The 22704-nt window shown below is 45.3% G+C and overlaps 1 protein-coding gene across 2 annotated transcripts in view; it reads left to right on the forward strand.

Moving 5' to 3' along the window:
• The first annotated feature begins 813 nt into the window (after positions 1 to 813).
• The window catches only part of LOC121463322 (transmembrane protein 178B), a 396211-nt gene continuing 374320 nt past the window's right edge, over positions 814 to 22704 (forward strand). For both annotated transcript variants that reach the window (XM_041675453.1, XM_041675452.1), the window contains exon 1: positions 814 to 2773. In XM_041675453.1, coding sequence (XP_041531387.1) covers positions 2392 to 2773 — 382 coding nt within the window. In that variant the 5' untranslated portion in view covers positions 814 to 2391. The remainder of the gene's footprint in view (positions 2774 to 22704) is intronic.

Below are 22704 nucleotides of genomic sequence, written 5' to 3' on the forward strand. Positions count from 1 at the left end.
GATGGATCCGTTAGCTGCCCCCCCCCCCCTTCAAGGTCTGGAGTCCGGTACCACCTCAAAGAGGCCCTGCAGAGGTTAAATCCAGTGGTCATGAGATCACTGACAAACCCTACACCGAGGTTGCTTTAACTCTTCCTCTCCTCCAAAATATCTACAACAGCCTTCTCCACCCCATTGTGATTCTCTTCTGGTCTTAAATGCACCTTGCGGTCTCCTTTTCTTGCTGAAGAGTCAGGGCAGGTGTGTGTGTGTGTGTGTGTGTGTGTGTGTGTGTGTGTGTGTGTGTGTGTTGTGTCGGGCGCTGGCTTAGGATGGCCGAGATCCTCACCGCTGCTCTCTGCTCAGCTCCAGGTGGAAATCACAGTAGCTAGTAAGGTAGTGCTTATGGCTTTCTGGGGGGAAAAACAAAGATTAAATGAACGGGAGACACTAACAGCCGAAACCTGGGGCATAGGGGTTCACTCAGAACTCGTTAAAGACGGTTGTCTAAACCTTTTTTAAAAAAAAGAACTGTGGCGAGTTTAAGGGAATTTTCCACGGTCTAAAGAGAAACAGGAGACGTGGGCACCAACCCTAAATTTACAATAATACACATAAACATGCTACATGCCACATATATGTATATGTGCATAAATATGGATGTGATGGAGTGCATACCTACCTAGACACCATTCACTTGCCTGGCCAAAGAATAAGGCTCAGACATTTCGTGCCTGGGAAATTGGTGCGGTTCAACTTTAAGAAGGCTAGAAAAATAAGAGATGAGGCTCACGTTGCACGGATGACATCACTAGCTTTTGGCTGCGCGCTCCGTGTTCTCGGCTGTGGGTTTTAGCCAAGGCTGCAGCGCCTAGAGGCCGAGAGAGTGACAGCGGCTTCCTAGGGCGCCCACACCCGGGCAATGCGATTTCTGGAGCCCCTGGGGCGCAGGCTAGGCTCTCGCTCCTCGCGGGCGTCGGCTGAGCCTGAGAGGCCCGAAAGCCTCCGTGGCTCGAGGAGGAGATAGGGAGGGTAAGCTGAGGTACCGAGGCTCCCTACCCCCTCACCCCTCGCCCCATTCACCACAGTGCGGGGAGCCGGATCGCGGGACGCCGAGGCCGGGACGGGAATCCTCTGCACGAGGCCGAGGGACCCTGCGCCTCATCGCCTGGGTGGGCTGCAAAGAAAATGGTGCAGTCTGAGAGTGACTGACCCCAGCTGGCCAGAGCAAGCGGGTGCTGGACTGCTTGGGCTCAGGTGGCAGCGAAGGGGGCGGGTTGCTTCGAGCAGCCGGGTCCTGGGTTTTCTTCGTGCCCGCGGCATTTGCTTAGCACCTGGGCAGCTCCCACGCGGGGCTGCGGGAGACTAGGTGAAGTGAGGCAGAGGGGATCTTGGAGGAGGCTGGGCGTACACATTCCAGGAAGAAGGAGCTGGAAAGAGCAGAATGACACCGAGGAGGCTGGCGACTGGGCCGGCTGCGCGCCACCCCTGAGCGACCTGTCCATGGTGTTGAAGGAGCTCGGAGAGCCCGGGGTGCGCCCTCCTCTGTGCAGCCCGCCCATAGCTCCTGGCAGCTGCCGCCCAGTCTCTGCAAACCCCGGGCTGGGAATAGTCGCCTAACGCCGCCTGGGTGTCCCCGCTGTCCAAAAGCTAGACAGTCTGAATGGCGAGGCCAGAGGCAGGCCACCCTGGAGCTCGCGGGGAAAGGCTGTCCGAGATCGTGCGTCCTCGGGCAGTTCACCTCTGAGAGCACGCGTGGGACAGCAGGAGCCAAGGACCTATTGGTGATCAGAGGACCGAGGCTTTGAAAAGACCCGACGCAGAGAGGAAGAACAGTTTCGGACGCACGTCCCCGGCCTTCGGCTGCAGATCGAAAAGGGGAGAGTCCAGGAGAACGAGATCCAGGGCAGCCGGGCGCGGGCGCAATCCATTCCTTCGGCGGAGTGCTGCGTCCTCACACGCCCTCCCTATCATTCCCAGGAAGCCAGGACAGTCACTTCGGTCAGCAAGCTGCACAGAGAAACCCAGCAAATCCCGCCGCGGTCGAGAGCACTTGGTATTTAGTTTGCGGTGGCCGGGCCGCGGGCCGAGGCGGAGGCTTAGGACTGTCGCCTCCTGAACGGTGAGAAGTGGCGGTGTTGAGTTCGCCACCACCGGAGAAGGCTGCACCAGCCCGGAGGATGCTCAGGACCCCGCGGGAGCCTCTCCATAACAGAACTTTATAGGCTGCCCGCCCCGATCCCCGCAGTCTCCCGGCTCCGTACCCGCAGGTGGGGGCCAAGGGGTCGCCGCGGCGCAGATCCCCTCCAGTCCCCACCCCCAGCTCGGCCGCCCTCCGCTTTGTTCTGGGCGTGCAGAGGGAAGGCGAGGCTGCGGCGGATCATGCCCATGGTGTAGCCGCCAAGCGGAGGCATGGCTGCCGGAAGGTTACTGCTCTACACTGGGCTTTCGCTAGCGCTCTGCGCCCTCGGCATGCTGGCTGTGGCCATCTGCTCCGACCACTGGTACGAGACGGACGCCAGGAAGCACAGGGACAGGTGCAAGGCCTTCAACACCCGCCGGGTCGACCCCGGCTTCATTTACAACAACAACAACAACTTGCCTCTGCGCGCGAGCCGCTCGCGCCTGGACCGCTGGGAGGGCAAACTCCTCCGGGCCCGGAATCGCCGGCAGCTGTTCGCCATGAGCCCGGCGGACGAGTGCAGCCGGCAGTACAACTCCACCAACATGGGCCTCTGGAGGAAGTGCCACCGGCAGGGCTTCGACCCAGAGATCGCCGCCCTCATCCGGAAAGGTAAGCTCCAGGCGCGAGGCGTGGCGCTGCAGAGAGCCAGGAGCCTCTAGGTAGGCCCTGCAGCCCCTTGCCTCTCCTGTTGGCCACAGGCGACAGCATCTCCTGGTTCTGAGTGGCTCAGTTATCCCGGCCTGACTGAGTCTTGGCATGGGCAGAACTTGCCTCTCCATAGCTGTAATAGATTGTGGTAAAGCTTTCACTCTCTTTGCTCACCTGCCGTTTTGCTCTTGTCTATCCAGATTCTCATGGAATCTCCTGAACCATTTTTATTTTTATTCTTAAAATCCAGAGTAATGCCTCATCAGCCTTTGAGAAGGAAGAGAATCTCCAATGCTGTTTCTGGAAAAAGTCCTTTAAGGGTGATGTGTCAGGGGTAACTGGCTCCGAATTTTAATTTCTGTTTTAGATGTTGAGCTGCTTCGAGCAAGGGAAACTGGGGGTGGGGGTGTCTCCCAGAAAAGGCCGTATGGACCCCAGAAACATTTACTTAGTAATGCACTGTAGAAGTCATGGTGTAGGTATTGGCCATATAAACACCAAGAAATTCTAGCCCCGTTTTACAGTAGCCCAAAGTGGCTAGTGAGCAGCATTCCATTACAGTACTTAACTTCTTCCTTGGAGAGGTGGGCGACAGAAGTGACTGTCGGTTTGCAGTGAATGTCAGCAGTCTAGTAAGCCCCCAAAGTCAACCTGAGTGGGCATACCAGGAGGAAAAAAAATACTATTTTCAGATTTATAGAAACCACTCAAGGCATAGAAGACAGGTCATAAGCAAACATTTGCTAATAACACTTGATATTTGAATATGATCACATGCATAGGAAAGTCTGCTTGCGTGATGCATTTTGTGAATCCTGTATATGTTGGGAACCATCCTGTCTCGTCAGTCCGCTGAAATACTGTTCACTGTCATGTGCTTTGTTGAGGAGGGGACCGTGTTCTTTTCTATGATGGCTGCACCCTGGGAAGATGTGCAGATTTCAGACCTTGCTTCTCCCCTCCTCTGTCACTCTCTTCAACTGCTGAGTAGTTGACAACTGTGTTAATATTTGCAAATGTGCAGAGACATAAAGCAATTCTTAATTTCTCGCATCACCGTGAAGTTCATTGATGTTTTAAAACAATATTTGAGAGAACTGATGTACTTTGAGTTGCAAAAATGTTGAGGTTATTCAAAAGAAATTGTTAATTTGAATACACACACACACACACACACACACACACACACACACACACACGACCACTACCACCACCACCACCAACCATGTAAGAATGATTAGTAGTGGGTATGGTCCAGGAGGCCATTTCACAGTTAGCAGGCGAGGAGGAGAGTTAGGAAAGAGAAGGAGTGAGTGTCCATCTTGGCATTTGTTGTGTAGCTTCTTGGGGCTGACTAGGGATGGGCATGGCAGTGCTCACAGGCACTCCACCTGCTTCCTGACAAGGCTCTTGTTAGTGTGGCCTGATCCAGGTGGAACTCCGGGAAGGATGCGAAAGATATTATGGGGCTGGACCGAGGAGCAGGAAACCAAGAGGAAGCAGAATTATTTTTCACGGGGGGGGGCGCTTTATAACTGTTTTCAGGTTAACGATGTTATTTTATCTGTGCTCTGCTTTCTTTACCATGGAAACGAGAGGTAGCTAGCTGAAGTGTTGGGGAGAGCCGCTGATAATGACTCGTGGGCTCTGACAAGATTTGTTGAAGGACTTCCTTCCATTTCCTTCCTTGAGCCTTTTAGAACAGACTGGTATCCTCTGTCTGGTATCAGCCAGCCCTACTTAGAGGAGGAGGGAAATGGGGTTTGTGGCTTCTGGTGGCTCCATCCAGGTCTCCTATTCCATTTTGCCTGCTTGGCAGTTTGACTAGAGAGGTTGACTTGGTCTGTGCATCAGAGGGACTGGTTACCATAGTGACACTTTCTTCCGGTGAAGCTGGAAACGGGAAGGGATGGGGGGAGGAATGAACAACATTTGACTTTGTATCGACTGATTTTTTAATTGCAGCAGCAGAAAGTGGACACGCACAGCAGGGGATTGAATACACTGATACCCAGAGTTGGCAGGGCATTGTATTTCACTTGAACTAATGGAAATGCTGTTCCCCATCACCTCAAACACAGCAATCACTGTCAGCTGCAAGCACCTGTTCACCACAGTTGTTCCTGTCCTTTTGGCATTCTTGTTAGGCATTATTGAGATAGATGGCATGCTGGGCGTACAAATCTTGAGAGACCTGGGTCACCAGCTTCATTTTTTTTTTTTTAACCTTGTAACATCATCTTCGAAAACCAGGTCTTCCCTTTCCAAGCAGCAATAGACATTTTGTAAACAAGTGCATTTTCTATTCATAGAATTTATAGGCAGTTCTAATAACATATAGAAAGCGATTTCTAGTTTAACCACCATTTGTCCTAGGTGGGTGGAGTTTAGAAGGATGTTAACATTGATACTGCTATGTTTAAATTTAAGATATCTTAAGGAGAGATGTTTATCTCATATTAGTCATTAGAAGCCCTGAAAAGAACTTAGATCTTCATCTCTTTTTGGAAAGATATCCTATTACAATTGTGTGAGATATATTCTGGGCAAAGGAAAAGGAAAACCAGAGAAAAGGTTGTTTAAAGTCTATTTAAAATGTTTATGGGAAAATGTGAGTTGTGTCTTTTTTTTTTTTTTTTGAGACAGGGTTTCTCTGTGTAATAGTTCTGGCTGTATTGACTGTGCTAGAACTTGCTCTGTAGACCAGGGTGGCCTCTTTATCCAGGGTTCTGGGGTTAAAGGTGTATACCACCCCCACCTGGCATGAGTTGTATCTTAATGATTCTATTGCCCTAAAGGGTTCAGTCACTTGTTAAGTCAGTCATTGCATTGAAAGTGTTGTTTGTTCTTTTGAAAGAAAACAAAACCAGCAAATGAATAAGAAAGCAGAAGTCAAATTCTACCAGACATGAAGATGAAGTATCTCTGATTTGTGTGCTTTCTGCATTCTTCCTGATGCCTCAGGCCATGGCTGTGCACACCAGAGTGTATCTCTGGCAGTGCCTCTTGTTTCATTATTGAACAAGGAGTCCCTGGATAGCAGGCAAAACACACATTTGGAGCACGCATCCACCAGAGCCTTGGTTTTTGGGAAATACCTCATAAAAATCGGGTTTCTAAATGCATCTATCCAGAGCCAATTCTAGTTGTGTGGGAATACAAATAATATATTAGTTGGGAAATTCCGATGATAAAGAAAAAAAAAGAGAAACAACTGTGACTATGAGTCCAGGTTAATATTATAACAGATGCTATATGAAACACTGAAGAAGGATTTCTTGTGCAAAAGCTGTGCCAAGGAATAAGGGAAACTCCCGATTCTTTTTGGGTAGCATCTGCCATGGAACAGTCACACATCATCCAAAGTCATTATTTTCCACGTTAGATAAGATTTTAATTATTCTTTTCTTGGAGGTTGGATTGCATCAATTACTCCAAATTCTCATGTGTCTTAAGCAACGAGGAGTCTTAAATCATGTCCCCTTGCTTCTAAACTTCATCCTGGTCTTTTGGAAAAGTCAACACAGGTGCTGGGGCTAGATCAATGACAAGACCCATTTTTGAAGTCCAAGAGACATCCAGGTAGCTCTAAATAGGCTTGTTCCAGGGATTCTTTGGTTTGTACTGAAGTGCCACATTGATGAAGTTTGAAATAAGCAGACCTTTAGCTGATCTTATTTTAAAGATAGGGTCTCACTGTGTAGTTCTGACTGGCCTGGAACTCACTATGTAGACCAGGCTAGTTTCGAACTCACAGAGATCCTCCTTCCTTTGCCTCTAAAGTACTGGGAGCAAAGGCGTGCACCACCATGCCCAGCCTTTAAACTGAAAAAGAACTTTTTATTGTTTTAAAATTTGCTTTATAATAGACTTTGGTCCCAGGAGTTTTCATGGTCATGAAGTAGTTGTGCTTTGAAAATAATTTTAATGGAACACTGTGCGTATTTAAATTTTAATGCTGTAATCAGGAAACACTTAGAATAAACACATGTGTTATATGATCTCTTGGCACACAGTGCTAGGTTGTGAGATGAGTAAGACCTGGCCCTCAAAGTTCATATAGATGTTAGTGACACAGAGAATACATTACAACTACATAACGACAGAGTCGCCACGGAACTAGATCCAGAGGAACATGAAGGAGGTGATGGCAACATTTCGTGGTGGGGCTGAGGGTGGGAGAGTAGAGACAGTTGCTCCTAGGAAATGAAATCGGAACAAGGCTCTGATGAAGTGTGGCCAGGGAAGAACATTTCAGCAGGGGGCTGACATTGGCAGAGCCTTGGAGGGGTGAGAAAACAGGACAGCCTGCTGAGAGCTGTTTCTGAGGATGGGAAGGAGCAGCGTAGGAGCTGGAATGTAGGCAAGGTCCAAATCCAGGAGCTTGTTTACCAGACTTCCCAGAGCTGCACCACTCCATGTGTCTGTTTGAGTATAGAGGAACCACAGGTAAGTAAGCTAAACTCTTTGTGTCCTTAGCTGCACGTACCACATCACAGATACTCAACAGCCACACGTGGCCGCTGGCTACTGTTTTGGACCGTGCAGACTATGGCGAAGGTTCTCACCATTAGAGAAAACTTTTCTGGATAGCTCTGTGCGGAGCTCAGAGCCTCCAAGATAACAAGCTGTATTTCAGATGAGGATAACCACACCATTGCATGGGCGTAAAGGTCAGACTCTACAGTTAAGGAGACTTTTTGCTTTTTAAATTGTTTTGGGTCTTAGTTCAGGGTAATTTCTGACCCTGTTTTGTTAATTGTCCAGCATCAGTTAACAGAATTTGTATATGCTTCACTCTTTCCCAAATTTCAGAAAAATGTCAGGCTATGAAGTAGGCATGGTGGTTCCTTCCTTTAGTCCCTTGGGAGGCTGAGGCAGGGGAATTGCAGTGAGTTTAAGGCCATCCTGGGCTACATAAGTGAGTATGAAGTCAGCATGGGCTACAGAGTGAGGCTCTATCTAAATTTAATAAAATTCAAAGTTCCCACTTAAATAACAGCTCCACTTGATACCAGGTGTTCATCTTAAAGCTTTATATACTTACTAATTTACTGTTCCTAGCAATTCTATGTGGTGATATTCCTATTATTATATCTTTATTTTTTGAGACTTTCATGTGAGAGTACCATATTGACACAGTTCCAGTCTTCCTCTCAGCACTTCAGCCGCTCCCATGTCACCCCACTCCCTCTGGGACTCATGACCTCATCTTTAACTATTATCTCTCTCTCTCTCTCTCTCTCTCTCTCTCACACACACACACACACACACACACACACACACACCCACGCATATACACATGACCCTACTGAGTCCATTTAGTGGTGCTCATATGTGCATGGGATTAGGACTGACCCCTTGTGACTGAATAACCTATCAGGGGGCCCATCCCTGGAGACAACCCATTTTCCCTTTCTCAGTAGCCATTGGCTGCCTGTAGCTCTTCATCAGAAAGTGTCACTCTCTAAAATTTCCCCCATCCATGTGGCATATTGACCGCCGTGTTTATTACTTGGGTCTTGCTCATGCAACCAAATTGTCAGATTTCATGGCTGGATATTACTAGTATTATTTTAAATCCCCATTTTTATAGTAGAGGGAATCAAGGCTCACAAAACTCATATAATTTGTTAAATTTCTTGGGCAGTGTATGAGGGATTCACATTCTGGCTCCATATTTGAGAAATCACCCACCTGTATTGCCCCCATTAAACTCTGTCGGGGCAGGTGGGAAAAAGACAGTATATTGATTTCCCAAATTAACTCTAGAGCAGTGGTTCTCAACCTGTGGGTCACGCGACCCCTTTTGGGGGGTTTGAACTACCTTTTCATAGAGGTCACTTAAGATCATTGGAAAATACAGATATTTATATTACGATTCATAACAGTAGCAAAACAATAGTTATGAAGTATCAACAAAATAATTTTATGGTTGGGGTCACCACAACATGAGGAACTGTATTAAAGGGCTGCAGCATTAGGGAGGTTGAGAAACCCTGCTCTAGAGTCTCCATTCTACCTTAAAGTAATTAAGGTGGACCTCACATGTTACATGTTTTATTGTCTTCATTTTGCATCATGTCATAGATACTGAAGTTTTATACACACAAAGCACATGCTCATTCAGCAATCTTTTGTGAGAGCCCATGGGCTGGATGTCAGGTACAATGTTGGGCAAAGTGAAGAAGCTTACATTCTGGGTAGAGAGAATAAATACATATCAGCACATATAAATAAGCCAACCAATGTCCAATTTTAAAAAGTAGTGGCTGTCATAAAGATGAAGGCTCTCCCTGGGAAGCCCCAAGGGAAGAATGAGTTGGCCTAAAGGGAATCTTATTTCAATTATTATTATTATTACTATTTGGTTTTTCAAGACAGGGTTTCTCTGTGTAGCAGCTCTGGCTGTCCTGGAACCCCTTTGTAGACCAGGCAGGCCTTGAACTCACAGAGATCTGTCTGTCTATGCTCCTAAATGCTGGGATTAAAGGTGTGTGCCACCACTACCTGGCTAGTTCTGTTGCTTTTAATCTTACAACATGGGCAGATTGTGGGTGCTCTGGAAAAGAAGGGGACAAACCTTGTGTCAACAGGAGAAGATCTCACATTCCCGCAGGGCAGAGATTGTTTAATTTCTAGGATACATATAGGGCTCTGGGCACCCGTTGATTAAAAACTTTAAACCTAAGATAGTACCGTTTATAGACAAACCATGGAGACACTCATGGTCTTTCAGTGCTTGTGTGTACAGGTCATAGGATGACTATGTCCATCATAGGTGTCTTTCCTCCAGAGCCATGCACCTTTTTGTTTTAATATTTATTCATTTGTGTAGCACGCCTGCACATGCAGCTCTGTAGTATGGAGGAAGGAGTGCAACTCCATGGAATCGGTCTCTCATTCCATCTTGATGTGGGTTCCACACACAAGATGCCTGAGTAGCAAGTGCCTTTACTGGCCGAGCCATCTTGCTGGTCCTGTTTTGAGACTTGGACTTGGACTTGGACCTCACTGACTAGGCTAGGCTAGCTGGCCAGCGAGTCCCAGGGGTTTCCTCTCTCTGCTTCCCCAGTGCTGGAATGACAGGGACATGTCACTGTGCCTGACTTTTTATCTGCACACAAGAAGTCAAGTCTTCTTGCTTGGAAAGCACTTGACTGATGGGGAAATCTTACCACCTGCATGGTTTTTAATACCTGGCGTAAATTACTATGCATATCTGTTAAATGTATATCTGCATGCAATAAGTAAACACAGTTTAGTGAGACCCTCCCTCCTTGGTAGTTCCCAAACATAACCAGGGAGAGATGAAGATCAGGCAGGGTGCTTTGTGATTTGGATGGGACATTTGTGGGTTCATGTGCAGGGCAAAGAAATGTATTTGAACTCCACTGTGTTCAGAAAAATTTTCTTGCTGTCTGTAGCAAAAGAGGTACTTTGGGATGGGACAAAGGTGCGGTGGTCCTTGTCCCAAGAGCGCTCATCCATTGACTCGGTTTCTCAAGATGAGTGTCACATGTGAATGGGTCAGGCTTTCCCTTTCAAGCTCACATTAGCATCAGCTGATCAACTGGATCAGCAGTCAGTTGGTCAGGGAATGCTGGGCTGTTCTCTTTCTGTTGAGTCAACAAAGTCAAGAGCCTTAGCTCTGTTCTAGAAGGTCAGCTTACTTGTTCTTCTACTGGTGGACTGGTAAAGATCAGTTAGAAGATGAGTCTGTATATTTCACTGGAATTTTCAGTCAAAAATATTTTCCCAAGGCTTGACAGTGGTGGCACATGCCTTTAATACCAGCACTTGGGATGCAGAGGCAGGAAGATCTCTGAGTTTGAGGCTAGCCTGGTCTACAAAGCAAGTTCTAGGATGGCCAGGGCTATGCAGAGAAACCTTGTCTTGAAAAAACAAAAACAAAACAAAAAAACAAAACCCAAACCCAAAACAAAACAAAACCCAATAAACCAACCAAACAAAAGTATTTTCCACTTTTCCTGCTATGAGTAGGCAACCCCAGGCTTGCAGGAAGAATGCTGTATGTACATAGGCTGGGCTGGCTTGACCACACACACACATGCACACGCACACATACGTGTAAACGCACACACATGCACACACACTCACACTCCATCATTCATGTCTAGATGTTAGACACTAGAGTCACACATAGTCTAGAAGCAAATATTTCTGCAATTAATTGCTCCAAATAATGAGTATAGAGAAGAGCATAGCTTGATGGATGCTTTGTGGATGAAATGAAAAAAAAAATTATTCTGCTGTCTTTACTGGATTATGCAGTTTTTAATAGTGCAAATATTCTCTCTCTTTTGTTCCATGTGCAGTGTGTGTTAATGTGTATGTGGGTGTGTGCATGTATACGTGTGTGTAAGGAAGGTCAGCATCAGGTGTCATTCTTCAGGAGCTGTGCACTTTGTTGTTTGAGACAAGGTCCCTCATTGGAACCTGGGGCTCTCAGATAGGCCAGGCTGGCTGGCCAGGGAGAGCCAAAGACCCTCATGTCTCTGTATCCTTCGTGCTTGGATTATAAGCACATGACTATACTCAGTTTCTTAGTGGGGGCTGAGGATTGAACTCGGGTCCTCATGGACAGCAAGCACTTTAGCAACTGAGCCATCCTCAGCCCTGAGAGTCCTTGCATTCTCCAGAGAGCATTGGATGTGAAATAATGGGTTTGGGTTCTAGAAACCCCAGCCCCTTCCACATGGTAAAAAAGTTAAATTTATATGGAAGATAGATAATAGATGCATGGCTGAAAGAAAGTGTAAAGAGAGGAGTGAAAACTGGGGGCGTGGAAGAGAGAACAAGAAACCGCAGCATGGAGAGGCAGAGGAAGTCTCTAAAGGGATCCATTGCAGGGGCTAGGATTAGAAAGAGGCCAAACACCAACCTGCTGGCTTCTTGCTATTAAAAACAAGCCTCCTTTTCTTTTACTCAAATACCATTTTGCAGATTGGAGCTAAAATTTGAGTCCCCCCTCCAAGTAGAGATAGGTGGTAATGGAGGTATGTTCACGTCAACACTACTGAACTGTACACTTAAAAAGGATCAAAATGGTAAATTTTATGTCATATATTTTCATCTATGCTAGTTACCTTGCCTGTGACAACCACTTTAAAAGAGGAAAGGGTTGTTTTGCCTTACAGTTTGGGAGGTTCTGATGCCTGGTTCGTTGACTCTGTGGATTTAGGGTCTGTGGTGAAGGTGGGCGTGTGTGGAAGAGGGTGGTGCTCCTTCTCACAGTAGCCAGGAAGCAAAGGCGAGAGAAAGAAGGAGACGGCCAAGTTCTAATATCTCTTTTGAGGACATGCCCCCAAATGACCAAACTTTCTTCTGGTAGCGCCCATGTCTGGAAGGGTCTACTATTGCCCTGCAGTGTCCATGGCTGGGACCAACCCTCAACACCTGGGCCTTTGAGGGACATTCATCTCTCAACGGAAGCAGACAGAGAAAGAAATGCAAACATTTGGTAGAGGAGCAGATTGATTCACTTTAGTACAGAGGATGCGTCATAGCAAAGGCCACCCATTCAGCGCATTTATTAAGCACCTACTATGTGCCAGGCAGCAGGTCACGTATGCACAACGCATATTATAGATGCTAATTAAATGGATAAAATTCATATCCATACAAAGTTTACGGTTAACCATTTTTGAGTATTTTCTTTTACTCAGTCAAACAGGTCTTTGGTGGGTTCTTACCTCTCCTCCATCCCTTGGAAGATCAATCCTAGGATCTTGTCTGTGCTAGGGGAGGGTTCTACTGCTGAGTTGCTCCATCAGCTCTAAACATCGACATATAAGACAAGTAGAAGTAATGAATAAATTCCTTGGGCCATTGAAGAATCACTGAATGAGGAAAATTGCACCGAACTTGTTCAAAAAGGACCACTGAGCAGTGACTATGCTACGCACATTATCTGGGGGTGGAGGCTCTTGAGTAAAATCCAATACTCGCATGTTCCTTTCTTCAAGAAGTGAAAGAGGAGAAGTTATAGGGGGGATTAATCAGCTCCATGACGGACTCTATGAGGGATTTAGGGTGCTGGGCCCCAGGCATCTCAGTGCCACTTCAGAGCAGGCCAGGCTTTGTAGAAATGTAGACATTTGTAGAGAGGCACCTGGGGATGACAGGGGTAAATTTTAGCTTCATTTAAAAATGACTGATTCTGACTATGCAATACGTGTCCTTTGTCAACTATTCCCTTTGTACCTCCGATTCCTTGCTATTCTGGGAGGTGGCCATAGTTAGTGGTTCCCATACATCATATCAGAGATATTGTGCTCCAGTAGTTAAAGACAATAGCACTGAGACAGATAAGCCAGACAGTGAGCAGGCGATTCAAGGACAAAAATGTTTCTCTTTTAGAAATTTGTGTGCTTAGAGATGGTGTTTAAGGGATTCTCCCAGGAGTCATCAGGAGTTATCTGGAGGGGATGTTGAGTCAGGTTGCGAGCTGATGTGGCACTCAGAGGAGTTTGACAGGTTGGCTGCTTTTATGGGAAACTCCAGCATCTGAATTATTTCAATTGATTTTTTTCTGGCGTCAAAGTATTTTGCCAAGAAAAAGCAATTTACTTTATATTAGGTCCTCCTCCTCCTCCATTTCCATCACTTCCTGCTCTTTAGAATGCCCTACTCGTTCATATTCAGGACCTCACTCTAGGGCACTTTATTTACCTCAGAGCATCTCATTCAGTTTTGCCCCGAGCTCCCTTTCAATTTATAACAGTGATTCTATTTAGGCAATTCGAACCCTTTTCCCCAAGGCCTTGGGTACTTCCCAGGCCTGGGTGGAGTAGGGTGGTTTTTGCCTGAAAGAGGCCCTGGGCTGACATGCTGGTGTGGAATAACTGTCTCAACCCTGGAGAAGAGAAGACCATGTTATAAGGTTGGAGACACGCACTCGCCCATGTACCTGTGAGAGCATGAAACGACCAGGAATGCCCATGGTATTTCTGTTTGTAACAATAAAATAAAGATAGTGTACCAAAAATGCAAAAACCTAATTGTCTACTAACAGGGAATGGATAATAAATTATAGTATATTTATACAATGGAAGCTAGCACAGTGTACTTAAAATATACATGCCCACTTCTGGGCCTATTCCCCAAAGACTCTGAGTCAGCATATCACATTGATACCTGCGTGTCCATATTTATTATAGTATTGTTCACAACAGCCAGTTTAAGAGCCCAGCCTCTGGAATATATGCACAATGGAGATTTATTTATTCAGCCACAAAGAGGAGTGGATTTATGTCATTTGTTAGGAAATGGGTACATTACATGAAGTGAACTAGGTCAGATGCAGAAAGACAAAACTTCACGTTTTCTTTCAATTTTGACTCTCAGAATTCTTTGTTAGCACACATGACATGAGAGTTGAAGGTACATGATGGGAAAGAGGAGGGGGACCAAAGAGAGGGAAGAGGAGGAGGTGAATATGGTCAGAGTATGTAATATACTTGAAAGAAATTATCTACGTGAAACCAAACACCATGTGCAATGAATATCCACCAAGAAAAATATTGGAAAGTGTCATCTATATTTCCAAATGGATGAACATGGATTTGAGTAAAGTCAGCATTGTGAATGGCATTTACATGAAGCTCACAATCAATGCAAGAGAGCTAGGGACACAGCTCCATGGGAGAGCTCTTGCCTAGCATGTGCAAAGCTCCAAGTTCAAGTCCTCATACTGCAGAAAACAGCTAAAACAACGTTAACTGTTGTTTACAGAAGCACATTGACATTGTATGGGAAAAACTATGCATTGGGATAATTAACATAAAACGAAGCATAGCCTTAACCTTTTTCAAGAAACGGTGTGTGTGTGTGTGTGTGTGTGTGTGTGTGTGTGTGTGTGTGTGTTGGAGGAGGGGATTGAGAAGGCTGCCAGGAACTTTATATGCCTCTAGGCTGTTTAGAAGCAAGCAGTGCTTCATGGAGTATTGCTATCGTTCAATCTACAGATTGCAGCTTTTTTCAAGTCAACTTTTTGGCACTTTGCATAGGATGCTCCCTGTGAGTGACTTTTTATAAAAACAAGTCATTAGTGACAAAAAGCACTGAGAGAAGAGAATCAGGTAAATGGTAACAGTTTGCGCTTGAATAGTTACAAATCATGCTGGAGGAAGAAACAATTTAAGTTGTGTTCCTTTCTGCAGTGGCTTAAGAAGATTCAGGCTTTGTATGATTAATTGCTGAAATAGGAACTAATGTACAAGTCACTAGGCTGGGGTTCTATTTCCAGTTGCTAGATGGAGAAAAAAGTATCAAGAATTCCAAGGTCTAGACTGAAAACTAAAGCAGTCCCTTTAGCTCTCCTGATCAATAGGGAGCTTTGCAGTAGACGGGGACACGGAGACAGTGTAACTAACTGGTGAGTGCAGAGACAACTAGGGACTGAATACAAATTCCTCAGAGGGTACTTTAACCCCAAGAGAAACACTTCAATGTAAACCAGTAAAGGAAAAGGTTAAAAGGTTAAGAACTGGTTTTAAAGGGATTGGAATTGTACTTTTATTCTTGAGAAGTTTTGTTCACTTTTGAAGCTGGATAAAAAAATTTAGTAAGACTTTAAATAATTTTATTATTGATAAACAAGATGTATATATGATTATTTTTAAAATATGAGGGTAGCTTTAGCCAGGAATCTCCACTTTAGGGTGACTTGTTCCTGCCCGTTCTATTTATACAAACTGTAGCGGGAACAGAAAAATCCCACCAGAATTTTAACAAGGACTCCATTTTCACCTGAATGCTATAAAAAGCAAAAGCTTAGCCCTACCTTAGCAAGGGATCATGGTAGTCCCTGGGGATTTTAGGAGTGTGAAGTCCAATAACTCTGGTGCTTGTGTTTTGATAACCGTGCAAGTGGAAGGGATAGATACCCAGAGGCATCCCCAATTGGCTGGGCTTCTCTAAGTCACTGGCTTCCTGTGGTCTGCAGGGAGAAAGGAACCTTGCTCTTCCAGGTGAGTGACCTTCCACTTTGGAGAAGGCTTACTTACCTTAGCTAATGCCTCCCTTTCTCCTCCCTCTGTGCCATTAACATGAACAAAACAGAAGGTGGTTCAGAGCTGGCTCATTCTCATTGTGAGAGGTGAATTCTCTCTTGCCTGACTCAGGGTGGTTTCCACCCATCCACATCTGGGACTACTCTTCTTCTTTAAGAATCTTACTGCCTGCCTTTAATCTCGGCACTTGGGAGACAGAGGAAGACAGATTTCTGTGAGTTCTAAGATAGCCAGGATTGTTACCCTGTTTTGAAAAATGAAACAAAAATGAAACGAAACAAAACAAAACGAAACCAAACAAAGAAGTAAACAAAACAAAACACAAAACCAACCAATCAAACAAACTAAAAACCCAAGAACCTTACTTTGGCTTTCCAGGTACCATTCTCTCCTGTGCCATCTTTCTTCTTTTTTTTTTTTAAATTGCTTTTATTTTCATACATCCATGAACTTACAGAATAGTTGTAAGTGAAGTGCAAAGGACATGTGAGACACAAGGCTGAGTGTGGACAGGACAAGATGTCTCATCAATCTAGAGAATTTCACTGTTTCCTACACACGATGGACCAGAGTTTTCTTTTGGTGTGATCACCCCAACCAACAGAGCAATTCCAAGTCCCATATTCCAGTTCTTTTCTCATTCTCTCTCCTTATCTGGTTTTTCTTTCTCAGCCTGTGTGTGTATTCCACAGATTTCCACCCTTTTCTTTCTCCCCCTCTTCCTCTTCTTTTTTTTAAAAATTTATTTTAATTAATTAATTTTCTCCCCAACCAGATCACAATTTCCCCTCCCCGAGACCCTCCATTCCCCCCCCCCCATTCACTCTCCCTCCTTTCTCTTCAGAAAAGGGCAGGCCTCCCTTGTAAATTAGTCAGCCATAGTATATCAAGTTGCAGTAAGACTGGGCACCTCCTCTCTGATTGAGACGGAACTAGGCAACCCAGTAGGAGGAAAGGGTCCCAGAAGCAGGTAACAGAGTCAGAGACAGCCCCTGCTCCCACTGTTAAGAGTCCCACCAGAAAACCAAGCTATCTAAGAGTTAACATATGTGCAGAGGGTCTAAGTCAGTCCCACATAAGCTCTCTGGTTGGCAGTTTAGTCTCTGTGGGCTCTTCTAAGTCCAAGTTGGTTGATTCTCTGGTTTTCTTGTGGGGTCCTTGGCCCCTCTGGCTCCCACAATCCTTTCTTTCCCTCTTCCACAGGATTCTCTGAGATCCACCTAAGGTTTGGCTGTGGGTGTCTACATCTGTTTTAATCTGTGGCTGAGTGAAGCCTCTCTGATAGCAATTAGGAAGGCAACAATCTACGAGTATAGCAGAATATCCTTAGGAATCATTTCATTGAATATTTTATTTAGTTTTTGCCAGTTAGGTTTGGTTCTGTCGCAGGTCTCTGGGCTGTCCAGCCTCTAGGTCCTGGCCCTGCAGACTGTATCAAGGGTAGGCTCCCTCTCATGGTATGGGGCTCAAGCTGCACCAGTTTGTTGGTTGGCCACCCCCATAATTTCTAGGCCACCTTTACCTTAGCCTATCTTGTAGGCAGGGCAAATTGTAGGTCAGAGATTATGTGGTTGGACTGGGGTCCCAATTCCTCTTCTCTAAGTCTTGCCTGGTTATACCCCCTCTTCATCATTACTACCATCAATTTCATTCATGTCTAAGACCATATCATTCCTCCTTGTGTCTAGCTGTTCTGTGCATCTCCTCGTCTAGAATCTCCCATACAAGCATCCTGATGATTGGATTTCCCACTGGCCTCATCCTTGGGTCTTAAAGAATGTAGTGCATATTTTGCTCCCCAGACCAATCCCTTCTCTAGTTTTTACATACTGGGGAACGACTTTACCACCTTTCTACTTGGCCTGCCCAGAAACTAGAGGGTCATTTCAGCAACTCTCTTCTCTCTTGGCATCGTTGCCCAAATAGTGACTTTCCCGAGTCACTCTCAATGTTTCTTTCTTGCTCATCTCTTCTTCTGGTCCCTCCAAATTTGCTACGGTCTTTAGGTGGATTCCTGCATCACCCTCTGCCTTTCCCATTCTGCAATCCTCTCTATTGTCAGTGTTTTCCTTTTAGAATGATCTTTCTTAAATGCATTTTCCAGTCATCTCCATCTTTAAAACCCTTCAGTGGCTTCCTGTGGGTAGAATAATCAGAATAAGGGTTGAAATCCTCACTGGGGCACAGGTCTGGAGAACAAGCCTGCTCCCCTCTCCCCCATCCCAAGATCTTATTCTTTTCATTCCTTTATCAACAGCAGATACTGCTCTTATTAGGTGAGGCTCACTTATGTTTTGGGTAGGGGAGCGCATTTCCTCATGAAGTTCCATTTTCCAAGAAACAACTTCTTCTTAATCCTGCTGGGAAATGAGTCTGACCAATGCTTGTCAAGCCCAGAGGAGTCAACATACCTCTCCTCCTCCTGTTCTTACCTGGTGCACCCTGGTTCCCACTTGCAAGGTAGGATCACTTTATATTTCCCTTCGGCTTATGTTACACACTAACATACTCTCTCTCGATCAACAGAGCCACTTGCTTACATTTATTTGCTTGCTTATATGTTTTTCTATTTTTGAGACCATTGAAGTGCTTTTAAAGATCTTTTTGTCTGTTTCACATAAGGCAAAGATGTAGTTCATGGACTACATATAATAAATATTCATGGACTGAATGAAGGCCTAGCCCATTTAACACAGTAGACCTGGAACTCTTGCTTACAACTTCGCTGGACTCAAGATTTGTGTACCATTTTGAGTTTGTTCTTTCTGTGTCTTGCTTGTGATTCAAAATGTAAGCTCTCAGTTGCCAGCCCCAGCCACCATGCTTGACTCCTGCCTCCCTTCCCCGAAGGAAGGACCCTTGTTCTCCTGAAACCACATAAGCCAAATAAACTCTCCCTTTTATAAGTTACCTTGGTTATGGCATTTTATCACAGCAATGGAAATGAACTAATATGTGTATCAATGTACCAATTATTTGCCTGGTGGCCACAGAGGACAGGAGAAGGCATTGGATTTCTTAGAACTGGAGTTAGAGTTGGTTGTGAGCTGCAATATGGGTGCTGGGGATCGAACTGTTTCCTCTGGAAAAGCAGCCAGTGATCTTAACTGCTGAGTCATCTCCCTAGTCCTTGTGTTTGGTAGTTCCTTAAAGAACCCGTTTTATAAGAGGAGAATTTAAAGTTTGGACTGATGTGGGATTCCCCTCTGTATGCTGTGATTACCATTAATGAATAAAGAAAGCTGACTTGAGCCTATAGCAGGGCAAAACAGAGGAAGGCAGGGAAAATTAAACTGAATGCTGGGAGAAAGAAGGTGGAGTTAGGAAGAAGCCATGTAGCCCCACCAGAGACAGATGCCAGAACTTTAACTCGTAAACCGCAGCCTCGTGGTAATAAACAGATTAATGGAGATGGGTTCATTTAAGATATGAATTAGCCAGAAATATGCTTAAACTATTGGCCAAACAGTATTGCAAATGATATGGTTTCTGTGTGATTATTTTGGGGCTGACCAGCCGGGAACAAACAAGCAGGCCTTCTACAACATTGGACTATTCCCATGTTCCTGGATCAAAACCCCTTTTTGATCTTGGTCGTGTTTTTGATTTTCCTCCCTGCTCCTGAGGCTGGTCCTTCCAACTAGAACATCAATAGAGAGGCCCATCTCTATTTCTGTTCCTGCCATGGATCCCATGGATTCCTTACACACAGGTCTTTTACTGGTGTATCCAACCACTGTCCCAAGATCCAGTTGCAAATTTCTGAATAGTTATCACTAGGCTTGTCTTTAGGTTGTCTCCATTTGAGCATTGATCTTCAGTGTCCATATAAGACAGCCTTCTTCAATCTCATGTATTTCTTGCTTTTTCGTAGCTGTCACCAGAATACCCAAGAATGCACTAAGAATGGACGACATTTCTTTTTGCTCAAATGTTCAGAGATTTCAAACCACAGTTCTTGGTTTGTAGGGAGACAGAGCATCATGGTGGTGGGAGCACGGAGATCAAATACCTCATGATGGAAATAAAGGACCGGGCCCAGGATCACTTTCAAAAGCACACCTGTAGTGATCCACTTCCTCCAGCTAGGCCTCAACTCTGAAAGTTTCTAGAACCACCCCAAATAGTGCCACTAGCTAGGAACCAAAGTATTTAATACACAAACTTATGGGACACATTTAATATTCAAGCCATACTATTTTTCAGAGTGATTTTTGGATCAATAATAGCCAGAAAATAGACTATACCTACCGTGATTGCCCCTACATGACTCATATCTCCGGTCATCCTTTTACAACTTTCAAAAGGAGCGGGGTAGCGGCGGTGAGAAAGCATGGCACGCCCGTTCTTAGTTCTCCACGGTGCCCGTGAGGGTCTTACTGCGGCCCTCTGTCTTGAGCTCCCGGACTCCCACTGCACCCTTGCAGAACTCCCTGTTTGACTCCTTGCCTCGTAATCTCATCTTTTGTCCGCGCCTTCTATTCAGAGTGATTTTTCTTAAATGCAGCTCTAATCATGTTACTTATTCATCATTTGCTTAAAAAAAGAGAGAGAGAGAGAAAACCTTTCAGAGGCTCTCCATCAGGTAGCAATCAAAAGCAGGTCTGTGGTCCTTGTCATGTTACCATTGTGGTTGGTGGGCGTTACAGAAGCATTTATTGCCTAAGAGAGGACTCGGAGAGAAAAAGGCGTCCTGGATAGCTAACACCTCGCGCTCGTGAAGACCCATCAGCTCTAGCTCAACAACGGAGCCGAATGTTGTTCTTTCCTCGGACTCATCCAGAGGAGTGGATTCTCTTTAGAAATGGTAGTAACCATTTTTTAAGAATGGCAATCTCACAGTTAAGGTCTCACAGACTTCTTTAGATCTGCCGAGAGCACAGCTCATTGCCATCTAATTTAGATAAGTAGAGTAACTCTTTGGCTGTCCACAGATAAATAAAGGCACAGCTGCATTGCTTGGCTTCTCAGCCTGGGTTGAATAAATGATTCATATCGAGGAAACGTTTTCTGTGACCACTATAAATCCTGGATTTATATTAGTTAACTCTACGCTGGGTTAAGCTGGGGAACAATTTCCAGCCCTTTCTGCCCATGTTACGTAAGGTGCTATTGACCAAAATCAAGATTACACATTCAGTAGTGACCGTCAGACTGACATCATTCAGTTGAATTTGTGCTTTGAAAGGCTGGACTTAGTGGTAAAGATTAATTATGAAAATGGTTGAAGAGTTATGCAGTAATGTGAATCTTGTAAAATAGAAGGTAACCTTTGCCCTGGAGAACTTCTTTGTGTACATTGATTTTAAAGCCTGTAGGAACCCTGTGGCTTTTTCCAAAGTGAAGAAGGCATTTTCCTCTTCTCTTTAGGTTAGCGGAGTTGCTACAACTCCGAGGAGGACATTACCTGTGCCAATAGCCTGCCTGCATGGGATTATTCCACATATCCGTATTGGTATGGTGGCTCCTAGGCTGGCATTTGTAGACCAATAAACTGCTAAAAAGAGAGGTGTGCTGGAGACCATAATGGCTTTGTCACAGAAGACAGCTCATCTCCCAGGCGGTGAGGTGCATTTAGGAATGACAACAGTGATACTCCTGTCTCAAGATCCTTACGAGTTAGAAGAAAGAAGCAGAGTCTCTGCGGGTGATGAGACTCCAACATGTTAGGCATAGGAGGGCTCGTGTCCACTGGGAAAGCTGAAAACCAAGGCGCGCCTAGTTCACGTTCACAGAATCATTCCCCGACACAGGCGGAATCAGTTCCCCTGACATCAAACATTACTTGATTGCAGTTATTTTTCTGTTGTTCTTTTAATCAAAAACATTCTTGTAATCTGAACACTGATTTTGAAGAGGCTTGGATGAGCTTGCATTCAGCATCAGCAAGGAGAATGGAAAGGTGAAGGACCTGACAATGAAGTCACATGGATACAGTTGGAGTACGATGGAAATGTACGGAAGGGCATAGAAAGTTCCTTGGTTAAGGTTCTCGGGTTGAAGGCTGGGGACATACAGATCGTCCTGTGATGAGTACATGTGTGTGCACACGGATCTGCCTGTGATGAGTAAATGTGTGTGTGCACGGATCTTCCTGTGATGAGTACATGTGTGTGTGTGTGTGTGTGTGTGTGTGCACACGGATCTGCCTGTGATGAGTAAATGTGTGTGCGCACGGATCTTCCTGTGATGAGTACATGTGTGTGTACACGGATCTGTCTGTGATGAGTATATGTGTGTGTGTGCACACAGATATGCCTGTGGTGAGTATGTGTGTGTGTGTGTGTGTGTGTGTGCGCACGGATCTGCCTGTGATGAGTATATGTGTGTGTGTGTGCGCACGGATCTTCCTGTGATGAGTACATGTGTGTGTGTGTGTGTGTGTGTGCACACGGATCTGTCTGTGATGAGTATATGTGTGCGTGTGTGCGCATGGATCTTCCTGTGATGAGTACGTGTATGTATGTGTGTGTGTGTGTGTGTGTGTGCACACGGATCTGTCTGTGATGAGTATATGTATGCTCAAGTGACCATGAGGAATGAAAGTGCAGTGGCTTTCTTCAGTGGGGCATAGAGGTCTATCCCATTTCTCCTCTTCATCATGCACATAGAAATCACAAAGTTATATAGTAAGTTACTCAGTGTTTGGCGAACACCATAAGCACCAGGATTTGTATCAATCAAGCACCCAATAGTCCAAATGCGATTTATGTGGCAGCGGGAAGCAATGTTTAGGCAAGACAGCAGATGGGAATCGGAGAGGATCTTGGTGAAAGTTACCAGTCATCTTGCTTGTGCTGTGAGGTTACAGACCGATTTGGGCAAAGAGCTTTGTGTTTCCATCACCAATGACAA

The sequence above is a fragment of the Microtus oregoni genome, unplaced genomic scaffold (assembly GCF_018167655.1).
Source record: "Microtus oregoni isolate MIOR12 unplaced genomic scaffold, Mior012 000026F_ref0000081, whole genome shotgun sequence".
NCBI lineage: Eukaryota > Metazoa > Chordata > Mammalia > Rodentia > Cricetidae > Microtus > Microtus oregoni.